The sequence below is a fragment of the Oncorhynchus tshawytscha genome, linkage group LG23, assembly GCF_018296145.1.
Source record: "Oncorhynchus tshawytscha isolate Ot180627B linkage group LG23, Otsh_v2.0, whole genome shotgun sequence".
NCBI classification, from domain to species: Eukaryota; Metazoa; Chordata; class Actinopteri; order Salmoniformes; family Salmonidae; genus Oncorhynchus; species Oncorhynchus tshawytscha.
In genome coordinates, this window is record NC_056451.1 from 3,758,397 (window position 1) to 3,782,028 (window position 23,632).

Here is a 23,632-nt window from a genome sequence, read left to right on the forward strand (position 1 = left end):
TAATGTAGTAAGTGTGTCAGCAGGATGACTCACAGCATCTTCACGCTACATGCAGTATGTCTCAGAGGAATAGTTTACAGGAGCACACTCATGTAGCCTGGGATCCAACCTGATATGCTCTGTTTCCATTGTCTTCTATTTTGAAGGGAAACAGTGGGGGAAACAGGACATATCAGTTCGAATTCCAGGCTACACATTTTATTTTATTTAACTCGGCACGTCAGTTAAGAAAACAATGGCGGCCTACACCGGTCAAACCCTTACCCGGACGACGCTGGGCCAAATTTGCACCGCCCTATCACTCCCAATCGCAGCCGGTTGTGAAACAGCTTGGAATCGAACCGGGGTCTGTAGTAACACGTTTTGCACTGAGATGCAGTGCCTTAGACTTCTGCACCATATGGGAGCACATCAGGTGCAATAGCCAGTCAGACATGGCACACCCTTTGCCTTGGTTTGTTAACCTACTGAACATGGACACAGCCGCCTGGCCGCAGATACTCTCTGGTTCTCCTCTGGGGAATATGAGGCTGTGATTAAGGCTAACAGGGTAATCATTGATCTTGAGCTGGGGCTTTGTCTGTGAGCCACTCTCCTCTCTGATTCCCCCTGGGTTCCATGCAATGGCCTGCATCATCTGGGCTGCAGACATGTGCATAATACGACTGTAATTACTATAATGCACATGGAGAGGTCTAATCAAAAATGTTCATTTCAGCGACAGCCTTATTATATAATAGAAGACAGACACATCCTGGTATTTCATGTGGACCATGGCTGTGAAACAAAATGAACTGAATAGAATTATGAATAGAATAGAATTACAGTATGACATGAAATTGCTGACAGAGACGCAATGAGGTTGTGTTCTACTACAATCCGAACAAGCTGTTTTCTCTCCAGGAAAGAGAACAGCCGAATCTAGTCATTCAGCTAATTGTTTCGAGCTCCTAACCTGTCAATACTGAATATTCATTGTAAGCAAAGAACGAAGAGCGGATACAGCCAGCAAGACGGCACTGTAAAATCTGGCGTCTTCTGGTCCAGCGAGCCAGAAAACAGAAAACCCTCTTGGCAGGTTTTTTGGAGCGAACTTCCCCAATTTATCTGACCTGACCATCTGAGACCAGTTGCGACCATCCGTGACCTGGAATGACCTGTTGTCGATCCACAGGCACTAATCCACTCTGACCTCAGAGGAAGCAGTAACAGCAGAGTATAGCAGAGCCCGTCCCTGGTTGCCCCTGATGGGTCCACCTCAGCCCCTATAGGCCAGGATAATTACACTCTTCTTTGAACCCTCGGTCATTACAATGACCATACTGTGGAGAATTAACAGACAGTCTGAAACCGTCCCTAGTCATGGATAAAAACTAATGGCAGTTATGTTGGAATTAGTCAATGAACTCTTGGAAAATGATGCATTGTAAGCCATGCAAAGAGGTTAAATACTTGAACATGTTGGCTTACAGTCCAAATTGTTGGGATGATATGATTTGTTAGTGATCAGCCACAGCAGCCATCATGCTCCTATTATCATTCACAATACTGTACAGTACAACCTGTTTACAATGCTTCTTGAGCACAGTGTCTCTGCAGTTATGTCAGGTCATCACAAGCAGTTCGGAAAGCGGAACGGTGTCCTGTGTCATCATAGACATCTTTTATCTGTGATTCCCCGACTACGCATCACTGCTCACTGCCCTCAACCGTCACCCCCCCCCCTCCCCCAGCACAGCCACCCCTACTTCCTCCACCCCCTCCTCAGCACACACAAAAAAAGAGGGGGCGTTTTTATGCATGTCATATTTAATTATGGGCTAAATAGTGTCCCCAGGGCCGGGCCGGGCTCGGAGAGGGCTAGAGCTGGCAGGGGAGAACTGGTCCTGCCTGCCAGAGCTCAACAGTGGATTTCCTAACAGTGGGTATCCTTCAACATTCTGCTTTCAGTTGACAGGCCTGTCACACACATTTCAATAGCCAGAACGTTGCAGGCCATCCAAGACCAAGAGAGCCCAGATCAGTGCATGTGGTCCAAGGATGACAAAGAACCAGCCTTGTCTGCACAGTAAGCCAGCCAGGAGTCCATGGCTCTGCTGTGCTTCAGTTGATTTTACTGTACTACTCCCTCTCTCTCAACAAATGGGCTGTGGCGGCGCGTGGATAGAGATGGAGTGAATAGGTAGTTAACCTCTCATGGATATGTTTCTGCAGTTGTAGTGGTTTTCACCATATTTTAGTTAGTGATTACTTTCACAAGTCATGCACATTGCAAATAATATGATATTTAGCATTATCCAAAGTTGGTCCAATAACATCAGAGACCAACAAAACATTTCACATAAATCAAACTGTTTTGGGGGGGGTCAAAGAGGAATGATTTTACAGTTGGATGCTCACCCCAAGCCCCCTTGTCTCACTCTAGGCATCTGAAGGATCTCCTGCATGCATGGCAGAGGGGCCCACTCTCGCCTATTACCTCACTATCCCCTGGGCTGAAGGATTATGGGTAATCTGATCAGCCGGCCCAGCTGCCTGGGCCAGAAGTCCAAGCAGGTGAGGTCCGACGAGGACTTCCTGAAGGAGTGCTACCAGCGGCGCCGCGAATGGCAAGCTACGCCCCTGACACACCATGGGGAGGCCAGGCGGGAGGAGGTGGTCAGAGAGAGGGAGGAGGAGGAGGAGCGGGTGACAGACAGGACAAAGGAGGATGAGGTGGAGGATGAGGTGTCTCACAGCAACACCCCTCCCTCGGACAAACCCCTCAGGACCAACCCCTCCCCCACCCCCACGGTCACCACCATCAGTACTCTGGACAATGTTTGGCAAGGCACCCCCTCCCCTATCAAGACATCCAGGAACAGCACCCTGACCAGGAAGGCCGTGGTCCAAGAGATCCCCTATGGGAGATCCCCTCTAGCCCAGCCTGGCTCAGTCCCAGGCTCAGCGGAGAGGAGGGCCAGCTTCCAGAGGAGAGACTCCAGAGAAGGAAGTCTCCAGAGGAGAGACTCTAGAGAGGGCAGCCCCTGGTCCTGGAAGACCTTGGCCTCCCACGAGGTCACGGAGGTGACGGAAGTGACAGAGACAGTTGTGACAGAGATTGTGGAGGTGACTGAGTACCCTTCTGGAGAGAAGGGCGGAGATCCCCTAGTCACCAGGACTGTTAGGGTTCTGACTGGAGCAGCTGAGGAACTCGCTGAGGTCAATATAACTTCAACAGCAAACAGCCTCTCTAAAGTGTCTTATTATTCAGTACAGTAGACTAGGATTTGGCTCCTTTTTCCCCCCCTTTCCATTCCATTCTTTCATTGAACGTCTGAAATTCAACTTATCATCTTTACCACTCTGCAATCTCCTTAACATCTCTTCAGCAGCATGTGCTACAGAATGTGTTATGTTTTTGACCGGTGCTCTTTTTCAGAAAAGCCGTTTGTGCAGTGTGTTGATTTTTATATTTCTATCCCAGCTGCATAGCGATGGACATTCTAGTTCAGACCAAGATTCCAGCTTGGACCGTTGGAGGGTAAGATATCCAGTGCATTGCTCTGTTTTTTATGGAATTGACTATTTAGCATTATCTCAATCGCCTCTGCACAGTATGAAGGTAACACTGATATTACTGCATGGTTCCATGATGTCCGTGGTTTCATATTGTATAGTTACTATAAACAGAGTTAATGCTGTGTCATGCTCTCTTTTCCCCCAGGGAATGAGATCTGCCTTGAGTCTGAGAGATGATTTTGCAGATTCTGAAACGTTCCATCAATCCCTGGAAGCACTGTTGACCTGGGTCTGTGAGATAGAAGAGCTGACAGCCAATCAGAAGCCTCCATCTTCAGAGGTCAAAGTGGTGAAAGCACAGCTACAAGAGCAGAAGGTACAGTACCAGTCAAAAGTTTGGACACACCTACTTTTCTTTATTTTTTAAAACTATTTTCTACATTGTATAATAATAGTGAAGACATCAACACTATGAAATAACACATATGGAATCATGTACAGTAGTTACCAAAAAAGTGTTAAACAAATCAAAACATATTTTGTATTTGAGATTCTTCCAAGGAGCCACCCTTGCCTTGATGACTGCTTTGCACACTCTTGGCATTCTCTCAACCAGCTTCATGAGGTAGACCTGGAATGCATTTCAATTAACATGTGTGCCTTGTTAAAAGTTCATTTGTGGAATTTCTTTCCTTAATACGTTGAGCCAATCAGTTCCTGGGTTGGTATACAGAAGACAGCCCTTTTTGGTAAAAGACCATTTCCATATTATGGCAAGAACATCTCAAATAAGCAAAGATAGATGACAGTCCATCATTACTTTAAGACATGAAGGTCCGTCAATCCGGAAAATTTCAAGAACTTTGAACGTTTTTTCAAGTGCAGTCGCAAAAACTATCAAGCACTATGATGATACTGGCTCTCATGAGCACCGCCACAGGAAAGGAACACCCAGAGTTACCTTTGCTGCAGAGGATAAGTTCATTAGAGTTAACTGCACCTCAGATTGCAGCCCAAATGAATACTTCACAGAATTAAAATAACAGACACATGTCAACATCAACTGTTCAGAGTAGACTGCATGAATCAGGCCTTCATGGTCAAATTGGTGAAAAGAAACCATTACTAAAGGACACCAATAATGAGAAGAGACTTGCTTGGGCCAAGAAACATGAGCAATGGACATTAGACATTTGGAAATCTGTCCTTTGGTATGATGAGTCCAAATTAGAGATTTTTGGTTCCAACCGCTGTGTCTTTGTGAGACGCATAGTAGGTGAACGGATGATCTCCGCATGTGTGGTTCCCACACATGAAGCATGGAGGGGGAGGTGTGATGGTGTGGGGGTGCTTTGCTGGTGACACAGTCTGTGATTTATTTAGAATTCAAGGCACACTTTACCAACATGGCTACCACAGCATTCTGCAGCGATAAGCCATCCCATCTGGTTTGCGCTTAGTGGGACTATTTCAAAAGAACAATGACTCAACACACCTCCAGGCTGTGCAAGGGCTATTTGACCAAGGAGAGTGACGGAGTGCTGCATCAGGTGACCTGGCCTCCACAATCACCCGACCTCAACCCAATTGAGATGGTTTGGGATGAGCTGGACCGCAGAGTGAAGGAAAAGCAGCCAACAAGTTCTCAGCATTTGTGGGAACTCCTTCAAGACTGTTGGGAAAGCATTCCTCATGAAGCTGGTTGAGAGAATACTAAGAGTGTGCAAAGCTGTCATCAAGGCAAAGGGTGGCTACTATGAAGAATCCAAATTACATTTTGGTTTGTTTAACACTTTTTTGTTTACTACATGATTCCATATGTGTTAATTCATAGTTTTTATTCTACAATGTAGAAAATTGTAAAAATAAAGAAAAACCCTTGAATGAGTGAATGTGTATCAACTTTTGACTGGTAACACGGTACACAAAATGTCTAAACTTACACAAAGCACCCACGGCTAAGTAACTATAATGTTTGATCAATTGCAAGAGGATACTTTATATATGGAAAATGGCACTGAGATTATGGAAATAGTAAAATGCTCCCTTTATTGTATGAAATCCCTTGAATTCAGTGCTGAATTGGGAAGGTTCACTCTTACAATTCCTGGGGTTCATTTTTTCCCCAGCAATTTACCTTTCAGTGTGAACCAGCTCCCATTGTGAGTACAGTGGGTGAGGTGAAACCTGCCTGGCTCCTCACAATGCAAGTCTAACACTTGAGATGGGGCTTTCACTGCACTCACACAAAGGAAGGAGAGACAAGAATAAGGCACATGTACCCAAATGTAAATTCTCAGGACTAGCAAGTAGCAATGACTCTCTGAAGCTAAGACCCGAGTCGTCTGAGCTGTAGTTGTCCTAACTCCTAATACATCTATTTGAGGTATTATCTGGCTTTACACTTCACTTCTCAATAGTTGTAGCCTATTTTCAAACATTTGTAAGATTACACTGGATGTTCCAAAGTAGCTCTTCCCCAATTTATCACAGGTTTGGACTTTTTATCATTGTGAAAATATCCACGAGTTTCACCATCAGAAAGACAATGAGTAAGACTTGCATTTTCCCTGGTCAGGTACTGTGGTCAGGTAAAACTCCTGGTCATAACAACAATAAGGCAATGGCTGAGTATCCATTATCATCTCACAGCTCCTGCAGCGCCTCCTGGAGGACCGGAGGCATAGTATGGAGACCATGATGCTGGAGGGCCCTCATATGGCCGAGGTCTTCCCAGGCAAGGAGGGGGAGCAGGCCAGGGTCCAGCTTTCCACTCTCAGACACAAATGGGAGGCCTTACTGGTAGATGCCGTGAACAGGTCAGCTCCTTGAACTGTGGTGCTGTCCCTTCATGTTATGCTATGCTATGGTATGCTATGTCATGTTGCGTTTTGCTTTGCTTTGCAATGCTATGCTATGCTATGCTATGCTATCATGTTGTTGGCAGCGTGGGCTGAGCTGTAATGTAATGGGTGTTGTGTATTGGGGTTGACAGGCGGGGCAGTCTGGAGCTCATCCTGCCCAGGGCAAAGCTCTTCCAGGAGAGGGTGGACAGCCTGCAGCAATGGCTCATCTCTGTGGAGCAGGACCTGGCCGAGCTACGCAATGCTGAGAGGGAAATGCTACACCTCCCCGAGGGTACGGAGAAAGCCAAGGTAGGATATCATTTATGTATACGTTTCTTCTGTATGCAAGCCTACCGTTCCTTGCAAAAGTATTCACCCCCCTTGGCGTTTTTCCTATTTTGTTGCATTATAACCTGTAATTTAAATACATTTTTATTTGGATTTCATGTAATAGACATACACAACATAGTCCAAATTGGTGAAGTGAAATGAAAAAAATTACTTATTTAAAAAAACAACAAAAAAAACAGAAAAGTGGTGCGTGCAAATGTATTCACCCCCTTTGCTATGAAGCCCCTAAATAAGATCTGGTGCAACCAATTACCGTCAGAGGTCACATAATTAGTTAAATTAAGTCCACCTGTGTCCAGTCTGAGTGTCACATGATCTGTCACATGATCTCAGTATATATACCTGTACACCTGTTCTGAAAGGCCCCAGAGTCTGCAACACCACCAACCAAGGGGCGCCACCAAGCAAGTGGCACCATGAAGACCAAGGAGCTCTCCAAACAGGTCAGGACAAAGTTGTGGAGAAGTACAGATCAGGGTTGGGTTATAAACTCATGGACCAGGCAAGGAGGGCATTCATCAGAGAGGCAAAAAATTTTAAAAAAAATTACCAAAAATTACCCTGAAGGAGCTGCAAAGCTTCACAGCGGAATTTGGAGTATCTGTCCATAGGACCACTTTAAGCCGTACACTCCACAGAGCTGGTCTTTACGGAAGAGTGGCCATTGCTTGAAGAAAGAAATAAGCAAACACGTTTGGTGTTAGCCAAAAGGCATGTGGGAAACTCCCCAAACATATAGAAGAAGGTATTCTGATCAGATAAGACTAAAATTGAGCTTTTTGCCCATCAAGGAAAACGCTATGTCTGGCACAAACCCAACACCTCTCATCACCCCGAGAAAACCATCCCCACAGTGAAGCATGGTGGTGGTAACATCATGCTGTGGGATGTGTTTCATTGGCAGGGACTGGGAAACTGGTCAGAATTGAAAGAATGATGGATGTCGCCAAATACAGGGAAATTCTTGAGGCAAACCTGTTTCAGTCTTCCAGAGATTTGAGACTGGGATGGAGGTTCACCTTCAAGCAGGACAATGACCCTAAGCATACTGCTAAAGCAATACTCGAGTGGTTTAAAGGGAAACATTTAAATGTCTTGGAATGGCCTAGTCAAAGCCCAGACCTCAATCCAATTGAGAATCTGTGGTATGACTTAAATATTTCTGTACACCAGCAGGAACCCATCCATCTTGAGGAGTTGGAGCAGTTTTGCTTTGAAGAATGGGCAAAAATCCCACTGGCTAGATGTGCTAAGCTTATAAAGACATACCCCAAGAGACTTGCAGCTGTAATTGCTGCAAAAGGTGGCTCTACAAAGTATTGAGTTTGGGGGGGAATAGTTATGCACGCTCAAGTTATTTCTTGTTTGTTTCACAATAAAAAATATTTTGCATCTTCAAATTGGTAGGCATGTTGTGTAAATCAAATTACACAAACCCCCAAAAATCTATTAAATTCCAGGTTGTAAAGGCAACAAAATAGGAAAAATGCCAAGGGGATGAATACTTTCGCAAGGCACTGTATACCCTGTGCCATATACTGCATGTTTATGTACTAGTGGAGGCTGGTGGGTGGAGAAATCATATTTTTGTAATACCCCTCAGGCTGTGGTGGAAGAGATCAAGGCGAAAAACACTGACTTGGTGAAAATTCAACAGAGCGGTCATGATCTCAAGGAGATGATTTCAGGTAACATAAATGATGGTGCAAAATCAACGTGTTTGTATATGTTTAGCCTTACCAATAAACAAAATCCATCAACAGATGACTTACATAGAGAATCAACATGAGTTGTGACATGTCACAGGTGGCTGTTGAGGGATAGAACGACACATAATAATGGCTGGAACGGAGCAAATGAAATGGCATCAAACACATGGAAACCATGTGGTTGATGTATTTGATACCATTCCACTTATTCCACTCCAGTCATTACCAATTCAAGTGCCACAACCTCCTGTGCTACATACTAATAGTAAAAACATGCTAAAAGCAACAGCGTGCTAAGGGTACTAACATGCTAAGAGTATGAACATGCTAAGAGTATCAACATGCTACGAGCACCAAAATGATAAGATGATCCACATGCTAAGACTAGCAACATGCTAATCCTACACGTCTTTGTGTTTGGTGCGGTCCCCACAGAGGAGGAAGCCCAGCAGGTGCAGGAGCGTGTGGACAGCCTGAGGATACGCTGCTCAGTGTTGAGCCTGACCAGTGGTGACGTGCTGCAGAGACTGGAGCAGGCCCTGGAGGCATCCAGCCGCTGCACCTCCAGCCAGGAAGACCTCCACCTGTGGCTGGGCCGCATCGAGAGGGAACTGCTGGGGCCTGCTGGGGGGCAGACTGGGGGTGGAGACACGGTGCTCTGTGCTGCAGAGAGACAGAGGGTAAGAGGCGGGGCTTAGCAATGTTGCCCGTGTGCATAACTGATATGAGGTTGATGGACTGCTTACACCCGGGTCATGACTACTCATTGGGTCCCGTGCATTTAGGCAATATTGACAGTCTTCTGATAAGGAGGAAGTATTAGGAACTCGGCACACACTTCAACTAGACAGCAATGTGTATTTTTATTAACCTTTTATTAACCTGTCTGTATGTGTATGTTATTGTCAGTTGGAGCAGGCTGTGGTGAAGGAGATGGCCTGGTTCAGAGACACTGCCCTGAGCCTGGAGCAACTCAAAGCTATTACTCTGGAGCCTGAGCATATCTCTGCCCAACTCTATGAACAGAAGGTGAAGAGACCCATTGGAACTGCATTTTAAAAGCTACTTTGTCCCTTAGGGCCAGCCTATACAAGCCTGTTCATCCACCTCTACATATGCTTTGTTTTGTTCTACAACCACCTATGTAGATTTGTAAAGAGGTCTGATGATGTGTGATGTTTAAACATATGTCTTGGTTTGCAAATGCTTGTGTGTTTGCACAGCATTTTACATTACCTTAATTTTAAATTGTAAAATATGCCATGCTTTTGTGTTGTGTACATGAAGATCCTTGCGGTGGAGATTCTGCAACACAAGTTCAACATTGAGAAGATGGTGAAGATCGCTGAAATCTTGCAGACATACGGTGATGAAGGGGAAATAGGGGACCTGCAGGTACATACTGTACCATCTTACCCATGATAACATTTGACTATAAAACGTTCAAACAGACGAGACAAGCTAATAGCATACGGGTCACATTAAAGCTGTTGTCATCCGATCTCCCCAGATCCCATTGGATGCCTTACAGGAACAATGCAACACCACATCAGCCACCAACTCCCATGTGGTCCTGCAGCTGGAGCATGCCCAGTCCCTCTTGGTCCAGTTCACTGAGGGCCTTGCTGAGGTGTCACCGTGGCTACAGGAAACCCAAGCGCTCATTGGCCAGCTCTCCCTGAGCACCATTAGCTACAAGGCATTCCGAGAACAACAGGACCTCTTACAGGTAGCAGAGACCTGCCTTTGAGTGGAGTGCCAATTCTTTAAAACGTTTTTCCCCCCCCCGTTCAACAATGATGCCCTTTTAGATTTCATAGCTCATAGCTGTTGTAGATTATTCCCTTGTAGATTATTCAGCTCCGTTCATTAGAGTACTTTAATCTACTTGAAAGGAAACCATTGAACATTCCCACAGGTACATAAAGACATCCCTATTCTCCTAGGTAGTTAATGGAAAATGAGACAAGGTGACCCGTGTTACCTTTCCTCTTCAACAGTTCTCAGGGATAGAAATGAGACCCCTCGTTTCTCAAACATAGCCATTTACATGCACTCAACAATTCCTTTACCATGCCCAAAAAATCATCTGGGTTGTAAACATTAGGTACCAAATGGAAGAAAATGTGGAGGAACTACCTGAACTTGTCCAATAAGAAACTGTCCTTTTTTACTACTGTGTGCCCTAATTTTTTATATATATATTTTTTTTTGAACCTTTATTTAACCAGGCAAGTCAGTTAAGAACACATTCTTATTTTCAATGACGGCCTGGGAACAGTGGGTTAACTGCCTGTTCAGGGGCAGAACGACAGATTTGTACCTTCTCAGCTCGAGGGTTTGAACTCGCAACTTTCCGGTTACTAGTCCAACGCTCTAACCACTAGGCTACCCTGCCGCCCCAAATACAACCCAGATCTATGTGTCAAGGATCTATTTCTATAACCCCAAACCGTTTCTCACCTAGGGCCTAAGGGAGTCCATAGCAGAGCATAGACCTCTGATAGCACGGCTGTGCTCGCTGGGGAAACGTCTGTCAGAGCTTAGTCCCGCCCAGGGGAAGGAGTTATGTCATAGCGCCACAGAGCTTAAGGAGCAGCACAGGGCCATCAGGGACAGGGTCAGAGAGGCTGCCAATCTACTGGAAGAGTCCCTGCCCAGATACACACAGGTGACAGTATGCACACACTGCTGCATGAACGCACGCAAGCATGCATGAAGAGACACATGCATCACAAACACACACACCCAAAGCGCACGCACACACGCACGCACGCACGCACCCACACACACATAAAGACACACATGAAGACACACACATGGTGCATGTATACTTACTGTAAATACAGTACATATAGCAGTCTCGCCAGACTCTGCATACTGTGAGAATAGACTATACACATAGAAACATGTAAACATTTGACCATCACATACACACAGTGACACAATGGTGTCTTGTCTCTGTAGTTGAATGAGAGGATGACGCTGATTAGAGAGAGTCTGGATGGTCTGCTTGGTCACATGCAGTCCCCAGCCTCTCTGCAGGGTCAGACCCCACGCATCCAGGAGCAGCTACAGGACAACAAGCACACTCTGGCTGAGCTCTCCAAGCTGGAACTGGGCCTACGGAGTATAGGGACCCAGGCTGATGAGCTCCTGGCCAACACACAGGCAGCTGGGGACGCCTCCATTGGTACAGGTACACTCATCACGAAGTGCCCGAAATGTTGGTTTTTGCATTCAATTGTCGGGAGTATAAAGGGTGTGTAACTTTCTTTCATGTGAGTTGTTTAAATCAATTTGGAGCTTTTCTGTTTAGCAGCACACATCTAGAGAGGGGGAATCTTGGATTTATCTTGAAACAACTTTGACAGAGATACTGCCTAGGTTACCTACAATGGGTTAAAACATTTTTGGAGTGTGTAGAGAAAGTAATTTGAGAGAAAATGCAGATGTCACTGTTTATTTTATTTTACCTTTATTTAACTAGGCAAGTCAGTTAAGAACAAAATCTTATTTTCAATGACGGCCTAGGAACAGTGGGTTAACTGCCTGTTCAGGGGCAGAACGACAGATTTGTACCTTGTCAGCTCGGGGATTTGAACTTGCAACCTTCCGGTGACTAGTCCAACACTCTAACCACTAGGCTACCCTGCCTACCCTCACTGTGACTTGCAATGATTGTGATATGTGGTTAACATGTGTATGAGTGTCTGCTAAATTACTAAAATGCAATGTATTATAATGACTGTATTCTGTCTTCTCCCTAGCAATCCAGGAACGGGTGTCCAGCCTGACTCAGCAGTGGGAGGAGGCTCAGAGGCAGGCTCAGGAGAGAGAAGGCTGGCTGCTCAACCTGCTGGACCTGGCTCTCAAGTTCTGGAGCGATGTTAGTGATGCGACGGCCGGCCTGCACGATGCCCAACAGGCTGTCCTGGACCTGAACGCCAGCAGGACAGACTCAGAGACCATCCGCCAGAGCCTGGAGACTATGCAGGTAACTGTGGACAGTGGAGCTGTTGGTTTGATCTTAGCTGCTTTAAGATGAATTAAATAGTTCAGTACAATTTCCAGTGAATGTGTTTTTTTTTTCCCATCCTCTGTCAGGTACTAAGATGATCCAAGACGATCTATTTCAACGAATGTACTTTACTGTCTGCTTCAATTGATCTCCCTTCTTCCTGATTCCATTGTGGGGTCTCTCACCCCTGACAATATCGCCTTACAGACACTCAGGGAGGACATCGACAGTCTACAGGGGGACCTGGACACGCTTGGCATTCTGGGAATGGACCTGATGTCAGCATGTGGGGATACAGACAAACCTGATGTCACCAAGAGCTTAGATGAGGTGAGGAGTGAGAGGAGGTAACATTTATGTTAATATTCATTCTCCATAAGACAATCCTTTTCCAATGTGTTTCTAAACAATGACATCACTGACTCCATAGCTCTACTGCACATGGAACAACCTGAGTAAACTCTGGAGTGAGTGTCACAAAACACTGGAGGAATCTTTACAGATGGCTCTACATTACCAGGACACCATGCAGGTACGTGTGTACAGTATGTGTGCGTGTATGCATGTGTAGTGCATGCGTGCATTCGTGAGTGTGTCTGTGTGTGGGAGCCGGTCACTAACATATCCGTATTGTCACTTACACGTAGCTTTGCTTGGCTGCCGCTTCTCCTCTTAACTCCCCCAGTGCAGTGGCAACCAGCCAACAATAAACTCCACTAGTCTTTTATGTCCGTTGCAATGGCAGAAACCAGACTCTAGCTCCCTGTAGTGTTGGTGATGAGTGACTGACAGACTGTGCACTTCCCTGCCAATGGGAAACAAATGGTGTTAACTGCGAGAGACACAGTCGATACCCGAGGCCTGGGAAGCCAGCCTCAGTGTCGCCACTTGTACAAGTCAACAGGATCGCATGTTTCATTGTTCAATATGGAAGTTATTTCACCACTTCAAAATACATACAGTTGAAGTCAGAAGTTTACATACACTTAGGTTTGAGTCATTAAAACTCGTTTTTCAACCACTCCACACATTTCTTGTTAACAAACTATAGTTTTGGCAAGTCGGTAAGGACATCTACTTTGTGCATGACACAAGTAATTTTTCCAACAATTGTTTACAGACTGATTATTTCACTTATAATTCACTGTATCACAATTCCAGTGGGTCAGAAGTTTACATACACTAAGTTGACTGTGCCTTTAAACAGCTTGGAAAGTTCTAGAAAATTGTCTTGGCTTTAGAAGCTTCTGATAGGCTAATTGACATCATTTGAATCAATTGGAGGGGTACCTGTGGATGTATTTCAAGGCCTACCTTTCAACTCAGTGCGTATTTGCTTGACATCATGGGAAAATCAAAAGAAATCAGCCAAGACCTCAGAAAAACAATTGTAGACCTCCACAAGTCTGGTTCATCCTTGGGAACAATTTCCAAACGCCTGAAGGTACCACGTTCATCTGTACAAGCAATAGTACGCAAGTATAAACACCATGGGACCACACAGCCATCATACCTCTCAGGAAAGAGTTGCGTTCTGTCTCCTAGAGATGAATGTACTTTGGCGCGAAAAGTGCAAATCAATCCCAAAACATCAGCAAAGGACCTTGTGAAGATGCTGGAGGAAGGGCACAAAACTATCTATAATCCACAGTAAAACGAGTTCTATATCGACATAACCTGAAAGGCCACCCAGCAAGAAAGAAGCCACTGCTCCAAAACCGGCATAAAAAAGCCTGACTATGGTTTGCAACTGCACATGGGGACAAAGATCATACTTTTTGGAGAAATGTCCTCTGGTCTGATGAAACAAAAATAGAACTGTTTGGCCATAATGACCATCGTTATGTTTGGAGGAAAAAGGGGGAGGCTTGCAAGCCGAAGAACACCATCCCAACCGTGAAGCACAGGAGTGGCAGCATCATGTTGTGGGGGTGCTTTGCTGCAGGAGGGACTGGTGCACTTCACAAAATAGATGGCATCATGAGGTAGGATAATTATATGGATATATTGAAGCAACATCGCAAGACATCAGTCAGGAAGTTAAAGCTTGGTCGCAAATGGGTCTTCCACATGGACAATGACCCCAAGCCTACTTCCAAAGTTGTGGCAAAATGGCTTAAGGACAACAAAGTCAAGACATTGGATTGGACATCACAAGCCCTGACCTCAATTCTATAGAAAATGTGTGGGCAGAACTGAAAAAGCGTGTGCGAGCAAGGAAGCCTACAAACCTGACTCCATTACACCAGCTCTGTCAGGAGGAATGGGCCAAAATTCACCCAACTTATTGTGGGAAGCTTGTGGAAGGCTACCTGAAAAGTTTGACCCAAGTTAAACAATTTAAAGGCAACGCTACCAAATACTAATTGAGTGTATGTACATTTCTGACCCACTGGGAATGTGATGAAAGAAATAAAAGCTGAAATAAATAATTCTCTACTATTATTCTGACATTTCACATTCTTCAAATAAAGTGGTGATCCTAACGGCATTTTTACTAGGATTACAATTCAGGAATTGTGAAACTGAGTTTAAATGTGTTTGCCTAAGGTATATGTAAACTTCCAACTTCAACTGTAGCAACTATTCATAGTTTCTTGTGACACGAACTTGTGTGTCTATGAAGGAATTGTGTTTTTAAACACATAAAAACAATACATTTCCACAGGGGCTTTTCGAGTGGCTCAAGTCAGCAGAGCTGAGATCCACAGAGGAGTTCTTGGTAGGAACTGACCTGGAGTCAGTCAAAGAGCAGCTGTGTGATCTCAAGGTGAGTCTACTCTACACAAACAGAACCCACTGAAGAGCTCCCACTCTTTCCTAAATTCAAACTAATAATCTATCATGGGAGCAATAAGCAAGACATTCCATAATTGTCACTTTAAGCCTTTGAGTCTTTTGCTGAATCTGACAGTTCTTTCTACATTGTCAGCTCTGTAAAGTATATGACACCTGCTGTTTCTCCTCAGGAGTTTAAACGGGAGCTATACCAGAAGAAGATCGAGATGGAGAGCCTGAACCACCGCTTTGTGTGCAGGCTGTCTCCAGGCTCTGAGCGTCCCGGATCTGTCTCTCCCTTGTGTGACTTCAGACAGCGCTGGGACAGCCTGGAGGCAGAGACTGTCAGCAGACAGGTTAGACTCCACTCAATCACTCATCAATATGTGCAATTCAATTGGCTGGGACTGGTTTCCCCAGACACAGATTAATCCTAGTACTGGATTAAGAAATTCCATTGAGGATGTTTTTTTTAGTCTAGGAAAAGGCTTAGCCTGTGTTCAGGAAACCGACACTTGTTCAGTATTTTTTCTTAATGGCTTGGGTTATGGTATTGAAGAGGTCGGACAATGCGTTAATGTGTTTTCACTACTTGTGGTTGCAGCATCAGCTGGAGTGTTCCCTGCTGGGTCTGGGTCAGTTCCAGAACACTCTGGATGAGCTGCACACCTGGCTCGCCCACACAGCCGACCTCCTCCAGGGCAGTCGGCCAATCAGCATCGACCTGCAGGCATGCGAGATAGAGCTGGCCAAACACAAGGTTTGTGACTTAAATGAATCAACACAATGTATTGGGATCAATTCCATTTTAAAGCTTCTGACACCTATGGGTATGTGTGTGTTTGAGGAAGGATGATACTATTGGATACTTTCTCTGAGCATAAGATGTTTGTATGCAAATATCATGTGTATTACAGTATTGTCATCAAGTGTGCTGCTATGTTCCTCTCCACTCTAGGTGCTGCGTAATGACGTCATGTCCCACATGCGTACGGTGGAGTCTTTGAACCAGGCGGGGCGGGGCCTATTGGAGGTGGGGACTGGGGACAGCCCTCACGGTCTGCACCCACAGCTGGAGCAGCTGAATGAACGCTGGGAGTTTGTCCGCTGTGAGACAGAGCGCAGACAGCTGGAGCTGGAGAACAACCTCAGTCAGGTGAGGAGAGATTGGGAATAGACCAAGTGGCAAGTTATTTTTCATGATCACTCCATCTCTGTCTTATTCACTATCACATATGCAAAGAGATGCCAAACTTATTAGAAATCTTAGGACAAACTACTTATTAGGTTTCTCCCAACATTGCAATATCACTAGTACTGAATGATTATCTGCTTTGTGGTGCCCTCTAGGGGTGAATCAGACTTAGTAAAATCTAAAATATTGCAATCATAACAGATTAGTAATTGATAATTAAATATGGTTTTCAGAGGTGTATTTATGATTTTTTTTCTACCCTAGGTCCAAGATGTTACAATGGAGATCCAGGATCTTCTTCAGTGGTTGGAGAACACAGACCTCAGGCTGTCCTCCAGTAAGACAGTGTGGGGGATGCCTGACTTTGCCAGCGAGAGGCTCAACGCACATCTGGTAAGGCCAACACAACACCAACTCTACCCCACATCAATAACTGACCAGTAGATTGTCACATGACTCATGATGATGACTGCTAGCTTGCTACTTTTGAAAGTATGATGTTGACACGATCAATCCAATCAAAGCTACTGTAGATACAATTACATCAAATCACGTTTTATCTGTGGCCAATGACCTTGAGCCTTCTTGGATGGGCACTTCTAATGTAACTCTATGGCAGCACCAAAGGGGCATGCATTTTCTAGCTCTACCTGTGTATTTTGCGGTGACTTAGTGTCCCCATGAGAGAAAGAACATTGAGCCAATTACAGTGCAACGAGAGAACATTACCAACTCCTACGTTCCATATATTCTGCTGGCTGCCCCACCACCACAGAAAGTGCTGAGCTAGGCTGAAACACCTGCATTTTGAAGCTGCCTCACTCAAGAATGCAAAAAAGAGACTGTTTGTATGCAGTTTTACTGACTGAATGTATGACATTTTTAATTGACATTGTTTGCAAACTGATATGACATACTGTATTAATGCCAAAATAACATGCAAACAGGCAACAAAACAAAAAAACTCAACTGCCCTGAATGATGGGTCGCCACTGGACCCATCTAGTAGCTGCCCACAAACGGTCCTGTGCCCTGATCAAAAACTGAAATCCAAGTTCAGAGATTCATAGTACTATAGGGTGAGACCCCTTTATCCATCCACCTGGATCTCATTGAAACCTAATATGTATTGTCATTGTATGATTTTTTTTAACAAGGTTTTGTCTCAGCTCAGAGGAACCTACTGACTGTACGCACATTTTACAGTGTGGCATTGAGCAATAGGGATGTCTATAGCTGGATATCCCCATCTAGTGGTTGATGTCTGTAAATGCAAGTGTTAATTAAATGACTAGGAAGGTGCAATTGAAACTTACATATCATTTATTTTGATTACATTTTTTATATACTGTATCAACTGCTTAAAACACCATTACTTCTGAGATGGCAGTGTCTTATTCTTTCCTCTGGTCTAAAAACTATCCCAATGCCCCAGGGCAGTGATTACACTAAGAGAAGAGTAGGGGTGTTAACCCCGGTGTCCTGGCTAAATTCCCAATCTGGCCCTCAAACCATCACGGTCACCTAATAATCCCCAGTTTACAATTGGCTCATTCATCCCCCTCCTCTCCCCTGTAACTATTCCCCAGGTTGTTGCTGTAAATGAGAACATGTTCTCAGTCAACTTACCTGGTAAAATAACTAATAAATCAAATTAAAAAAATATTAAAGGAAAGTCTTAATTTTAATTACATGGAGTTTTAGACAAACAATTTTCACAACCTTCCAGCTAATGTCAGTACATAATTGCATATGTTTGTCCTCACTTGACCCTGGAAATTAGCTAGTTTTCGCCTTTCCCGCTACAAAAAGGCGCAGTGGGCAACTCTTACTTCCACTATTAAAGTACGGGAACACCTTTTCAGTGAATTTGTCTTTGAAGGTGTAGAGAGTCGTGTTCTTGGTGATGTCGCAGAATGTCACCTCCCCTTTGTCACAGTCCAGTTGAACTCGGATCACTTGTGGGCTCTCATCTACTTTGATCAGGATGTGCGATTTTATACATGCTTTGTATTTGCCACTGATGTGTTTGATGATCCACAATCCACTCTGAGGCTCCATTTTGACTTGCTTCTTGCGTGGAATGGACTCTTTGGCTACTCCTAAGATCCAGTTATCATTATCTCCAACCTCCACATCCCAGTAATGGATGCCTTTACTGTACCCTTCAGAACCCAACACTCCTACGTTAAGAAACCTTTCGGGATTGTCTGGGAGACTCTGCCTCTCGTCACAGTATGTCATAGTGGTGAGGTCATCAGAGAGTGTGAACTTAGTGGACATTGTGTTCGGATCCATGGTCACAGGAGCTATAGGGATGTGTGCAGAGATATTGTATATTAATATTGAACTATATTGGTGGGAGACATACAGTAGAGAAACCAAATTTTTTTTTTGGGGGGGAAATGCACTCACTGTAGTCAACAAACTCATGCATCTTCTCCCAGACTTTGAACTTGAGAGATCCCACATGTTTGGCCACGTCAATCAGTGCTCCTGACACTACCTGAGTATCTTCAGTATCTGGGAATGTGCAATTGGCTCTACGGTAGAAAAAAAAATGGATGGCGTCAGTGGAATGGAAAGAATTATAATAATTTAGACACTTATTTAAAAAAAAAAGTGATTTACCTGTTAAGTATGGCCTTGTAGTTCTATGAAAAAAGAACGAGGACAAACGTCACTTAATATCAGGCGACTGTGAGAGAAACCGTTTCACAGCAATGGGATTTTTAACATTTTGACAGACCTCTTACCTGCAGGAATGTGATATTGTCAACTTCCATTTCCTTATCTATAACTACAATCGTCTCTGAAAGGGTTGTGAGCTCTCTGGTCAATGCCTCAGCTTTTTCTTGCATCACTTCAGATTTCTGCCGTTCTTCCTCTCTCAGGGTAGCTATCCTGGCCGTCTCTTCCTCGTCTAGGAACTGGTGGAGTTTCTGAAACTCCCTGCTGATCTGCTCCTCTGCAAATTGGGCCTGGCCCTACAATAGAACATTCAACTCAACCTTCAACATTGCTCAAAGCTCACTCAAATATTCATGTTACTTAAAACGCATTATAATAGCTACCTTTATGTGCTCCACCCAGCTTTGATGACACATCTTGGCTGTGTTCTTGTTTTCTAGTTTGTTCTTCAAAGTGTAAACCACAGCCTGGATTTCACTCTAGATTGGAAGTGATAATTGTCAAACATCTGATTTTGTTACCCACGCTTTAAAAATAATGTGTGTTGATTCAGCTTCAAAAACCAAGGCAACCAGATGCAATACCATTTTTTGTTTGCAACATTCGGGCGTATTAACTCAACCAACATTCACAAATTTGCTTGAATGTTTTAGGTTGATTGAAAATACAATTCAACATGCCCAAATGTAACTAAAAATCGTATTGCAGCTGGTTGGTTGCCTTGGGTTTTTGTATTGAATAATCTGAAACCCTCTAATCTCTTTTTTTTGTGCTAAATAAGAATGGGATAAAAAATTGGAAAGATTGTCAGGGATTGAACCCTGCAGGGTACAGTATATGTGCATGGAGCCGGGATGTTACCCCTTTGCCAGTAACTGAAAAGACGCTGGTTCGAATAACCGAGCCGACGAGGTGAGAAATCTGTCGATGTGTCCTTGAGCGAGGGACTTTAATCCCTAATTTGCTCCAGGAGCGCCGTACTACTATGGCTGATCCCGTAAAAAACACACATTTCACTGCACCTATCCGGTGTATAATTTAAACTCAATAAAAATATAAAAGCAACAATAAACGATTTTACTGAGTTACAGTTCATATAAAGAAATCAGTCAATTGAAATAAATTCATTAGGCCTACCCACTTGGGAGCCACGCCCAGCTAATCAGAAGGAGTTTTCCCCCCACAAAAGTGTTTTTATTACAGACAGATATACTCCTCACAGGACAAGAGCAACGGAAATGGTGCTCTCAAAGACAGTAGATAGTGGTTTTCATCCTCTGGTGCTCTGCTCTCCTCATCAATGTCAAAAAGTACGTGTGTGCAGTGTATTTTGCCATCGCCTTCCACAAGCAAATATGAACTTGTAATTTTACGCAACGAGTTTTTTCAAATTCAGCTGCGTTTTATTTTTTTGAAGTCCACTCAATTTACACAATTATGCTGAGTAAGCAACTGGTTTTGTCAGAGAGATGTACATTGCCAGTTAAATGCAAGCAAAGTAAACAAACAGTTTACAAAATGGTCTCACCTTCAAATCCGGCACAGCCTCCTCAACGGGATAACAGTTATGACCTTTATGTTTTTTTGATGTGTAGCAGACAACACAGATGAGCTGTTTATCGTCGAAACAGAAGATTTTAAGTTTCTCCCCATGCAGCTGGCAGTTGTTATCAGATCTGATGTTTTCACCCCCGTTCTGTAAGGAATCACAGAGACTCTTTAAGGCGAGGCTTAAACTCTGCTCCTCAGATGAGCACTCTTTTTTGCATACGGGACACAGCGGATTCTCCATTTCCTTCCAGTATTTCTGCAGACACTCCTCACAGAAGCTGTGGCTGCATTTGAGGACCACCGGGTTCCTGAAGATGTCACCGCAAACGGGACAAGAGAGGTGCTCCTCCAAGAGAGACAACCTGGCAGCCATTATTTTTCACACACAGGGATCGTCTGTGCTATTCTTTCCTCATTGGTTGAAATGGACCTCACCCACAAGTTACCAAGAAACAAAACAGAAACTAAACTAAACTCTGCCTCGGTGCAGAAACTCAGGCTTGGACGTATGTACAGTATAGTACCTACCGACAATGTCAACTGTTTATGATTATAGCTATATGGTAAACAATTATCATAGGCAAAATATTGTACGAACTACTATGTTTTTTTGTCCATTGTGTATTTCCGTTTGCGGAATATTTAGTTAAAAGCCTGGAATAAAGAAAATGGGCTACCTATAATTAAATTGTACATATATTTAGCTTCTATGTGGTAAATGGTACGTGTGCATATAGATTGCGCATAGGCTTGTCTCACACATAAAACTTCTCTTTGTGCCAGACTGGGTTCAAATGCCTTCTGTCTCTTTTTTTCTGTATATGTTATGTATGTGTGTACATATACAGTGTGTATGTGTGTACATATACAGTGTGTATGTGTGTACATATACAGTGTGTATGTGTGTACATATACAGTGTGTATGTGTGTACATATACAGTGTGTATGTGTGTACATATACAGTGTGTATGTGTGTACATATACAGTGTGTATGTGTGTACATATACAGTGTGTATGTGTGTACATATACAGTGTGTATGTATGTGTGTGTACATATACAGTGTGTATGTATGTGTGTGTACATATACAGTGTGTGTGTACATATACATTGTGTGTGTACATATACATTGTGTGTGTACATATACAGTGTGTGTGTACATATACAGTGTGTACGTCTATATTTTTTTAAATGTTTGGATAACCTTATTTACTATTATGTATTGATTTTTTACCTTACATTATTCACTCGTTATGCGATGTGTAATGCAGAGAACACCAGAAGAAGAAATATCATTGAATTACCACAGTGAATTATTGTAATGTTTGTTTATGTGCCAATTAATCCCATAAGGGATGAGTTACCAAATGGCGATTTGACGCGAAAATCAAATGTTACTCATTAATTCATACTAGAGGGACACAAAACAACAAATGTTTTGTTGGACTTTTACCTATGTGAGCAAACCTCTTTACCACTGGATGTCAGTAAGTACCCAGCAAAAAGCAATGGTTGTTAATGGTGAAGACATGGAAATGATGAAGGTATTGCTTAAAACGGTGTAAAAATAAAGACATGGTCACACCATGATACTGTTGTAATCCAGTATGTAAGATTTTACCTTTAAAATCTGGTGGAAAAAGTCACAGTGAATCCCATTCAGGGTCAACCTGTCCCAAGGTATGCTTTAATCTTTTTAGCAAGCAGTTCCAAGAGCTTCTACTAAATGTCATTGTCTGCCATCTCTCTTTCTTTAAGATGGAGTGGCAGGCAGGCAGGCAATGGACCTGACAGCACAGTGCTGACAGCACAGTGTCAGTGTGCTGTGCCTAGTGCTGTAATCAAGTTGCTAAAGTGGAGTACTACAACACTGGCACTCCCCAGAGGGTCCTGAGAGAGGACCGGGTGCTAGTGCTCAGTGCCAGTCCCAAAATGCCCTAATCATCTTTGTTCAATGTCACAATGCCACTGTGCTGTAGAGCTCCTTCCTGCTGCACAGACTCTGGAGAGACAGAAGGTATTGATGCCGATGGCTCCGAGAGCATATTCAATATTGTTATCAATAAATTACAACGGTGTCCTTGCAGCCTCATATCAACCGATTTGCAAAAAGATGACAATTAGTCAATAGGCTATTTCTCTCCTGTTCTACCCAGTTACGGTGGACAGTAACTAGTTAGCAGATGGACATTTGACTGCATACATAAAGAATAATATTTTGTCCATAAAAAAAAAAAATATATATATATATATATCAGTTTGAAAGGAAAGTGGGAGACGTACTGTATATAAGTGGACATAGTGGATGCTGAGCTTCCCTCTCTCTACCGCCCCAGGAGCTGTGTAACGAGATGGACTCCAAGCTCCATGCCTACACAGACGTGAGGAACGCCATCCGCAGGATGTTGGAGAGCGGCAACGTGACCCGGGGCTCCAGCACGGAACACAGCCTCTGTATCCTGGAGCAGAAGTGGACTACCGTCTACGGGAAAGTACAGGACCGCAAGGTGAGAGTGAGACTTAGGCTGCTCCCAGATCTATGTGCTTTAGCCAACCCCTCTGACCATTGTCAACCTTACATACAGGGTTGTGTTGATTAGGGCATGCAACAATGTTTTAGCTACAGAAAACGAAAAGGAGCATTTCTTACTGGATAAGTTCAGGTAGTCCCTCCCTTTTTCAGTCAGTTTTCTTCCAACCCAGATCTGGGACCAGGCTAAGTGACACTGATGAGGGGCCTAAGAATATGATGATTAACTACAGTATATTTGTGAATGACCTGGGTAAAAGTGTGATATCTGTTCTGTTCGTAGGCTAAGCTAACCGAAGGGTTGAGCCTGGCAAAGGAGTTCCACTGTAATGTCCAGGAGCTGCTGACCAGGATGGCCAAGTATGAGGAGGCCATAGGAGACCTGCCTGCCCCCAGCTTCGTCCTGGACACAGTCTGTGGCCAGCTTCAAGAACACCGGGTGTGTGTGTGTGTGTGTGTGT

At 43.9% G+C, this 23,632-nt stretch overlaps 2 protein-coding genes across 2 annotated transcripts in view; one reads left to right on the plus strand and one right to left on the minus strand.

Moving 5' to 3' along the window:
• Positions 1 to 3,305: 3,305 nt before the first annotated feature.
• LOC112223139 (microtubule-actin cross-linking factor 1) overlaps positions 3,306 to 23,632 on the plus strand; it is a 29,497-nt gene continuing 9,170 nt past the window's right edge. Inside the window, exons 1-21 of the mRNA XM_024386142.2 lie at positions 3,306 to 3,523; positions 3,707 to 3,877; positions 6,154 to 6,320; positions 6,497 to 6,656; positions 8,302 to 8,386; positions 8,843 to 9,087; positions 9,317 to 9,436; positions 9,695 to 9,802; positions 9,918 to 10,136; positions 10,875 to 11,078; positions 11,375 to 11,606; positions 12,178 to 12,404; positions 12,636 to 12,758; positions 12,859 to 12,960; positions 15,097 to 15,198; positions 15,398 to 15,562; positions 15,811 to 15,966; positions 16,165 to 16,362; positions 16,666 to 16,794; positions 22,978 to 23,148; positions 23,455 to 23,610. Coding sequence (XP_024241910.1) covers positions 3,395 to 3,523; positions 3,707 to 3,877; positions 6,154 to 6,320; positions 6,497 to 6,656; positions 8,302 to 8,386; positions 8,843 to 9,087; positions 9,317 to 9,436; positions 9,695 to 9,802; positions 9,918 to 10,136; positions 10,875 to 11,078; positions 11,375 to 11,606; positions 12,178 to 12,404; positions 12,636 to 12,758; positions 12,859 to 12,960; positions 15,097 to 15,198; positions 15,398 to 15,562; positions 15,811 to 15,966; positions 16,165 to 16,362; positions 16,666 to 16,794; positions 22,978 to 23,148; positions 23,455 to 23,610 — 3,369 coding nt within the window. The 5' untranslated portion in view covers positions 3,306 to 3,394. The remainder of the gene's footprint in view (positions 3,524 to 3,706; positions 3,878 to 6,153; positions 6,321 to 6,496; positions 6,657 to 8,301; positions 8,387 to 8,842; positions 9,088 to 9,316; positions 9,437 to 9,694; positions 9,803 to 9,917; positions 10,137 to 10,874; positions 11,079 to 11,374; positions 11,607 to 12,177; positions 12,405 to 12,635; positions 12,759 to 12,858; positions 12,961 to 15,096; positions 15,199 to 15,397; positions 15,563 to 15,810; positions 15,967 to 16,164; positions 16,363 to 16,665; positions 16,795 to 22,977; positions 23,149 to 23,454; positions 23,611 to 23,632) is intronic.
• On the minus strand, positions 18,067 to 21,063 carry LOC112223140 (E3 ubiquitin-protein ligase TRIM35). The gene is made up of 6 exons (XM_024386144.2): positions 20,621 to 21,063; positions 19,476 to 19,571; positions 19,158 to 19,388; positions 19,033 to 19,055; positions 18,817 to 18,944; positions 18,067 to 18,710 (listed from the first exon to the last, which is right to left on the minus strand). Exons 1-6 carry the CDS (start codon positions 21,014 to 21,016, stop codon positions 18,181 to 18,183), a joined length of 1,404 nt encoding a protein of 467 aa, XP_024241912.1. The 5' UTR covers positions 21,017 to 21,063; the 3' UTR covers positions 18,067 to 18,180.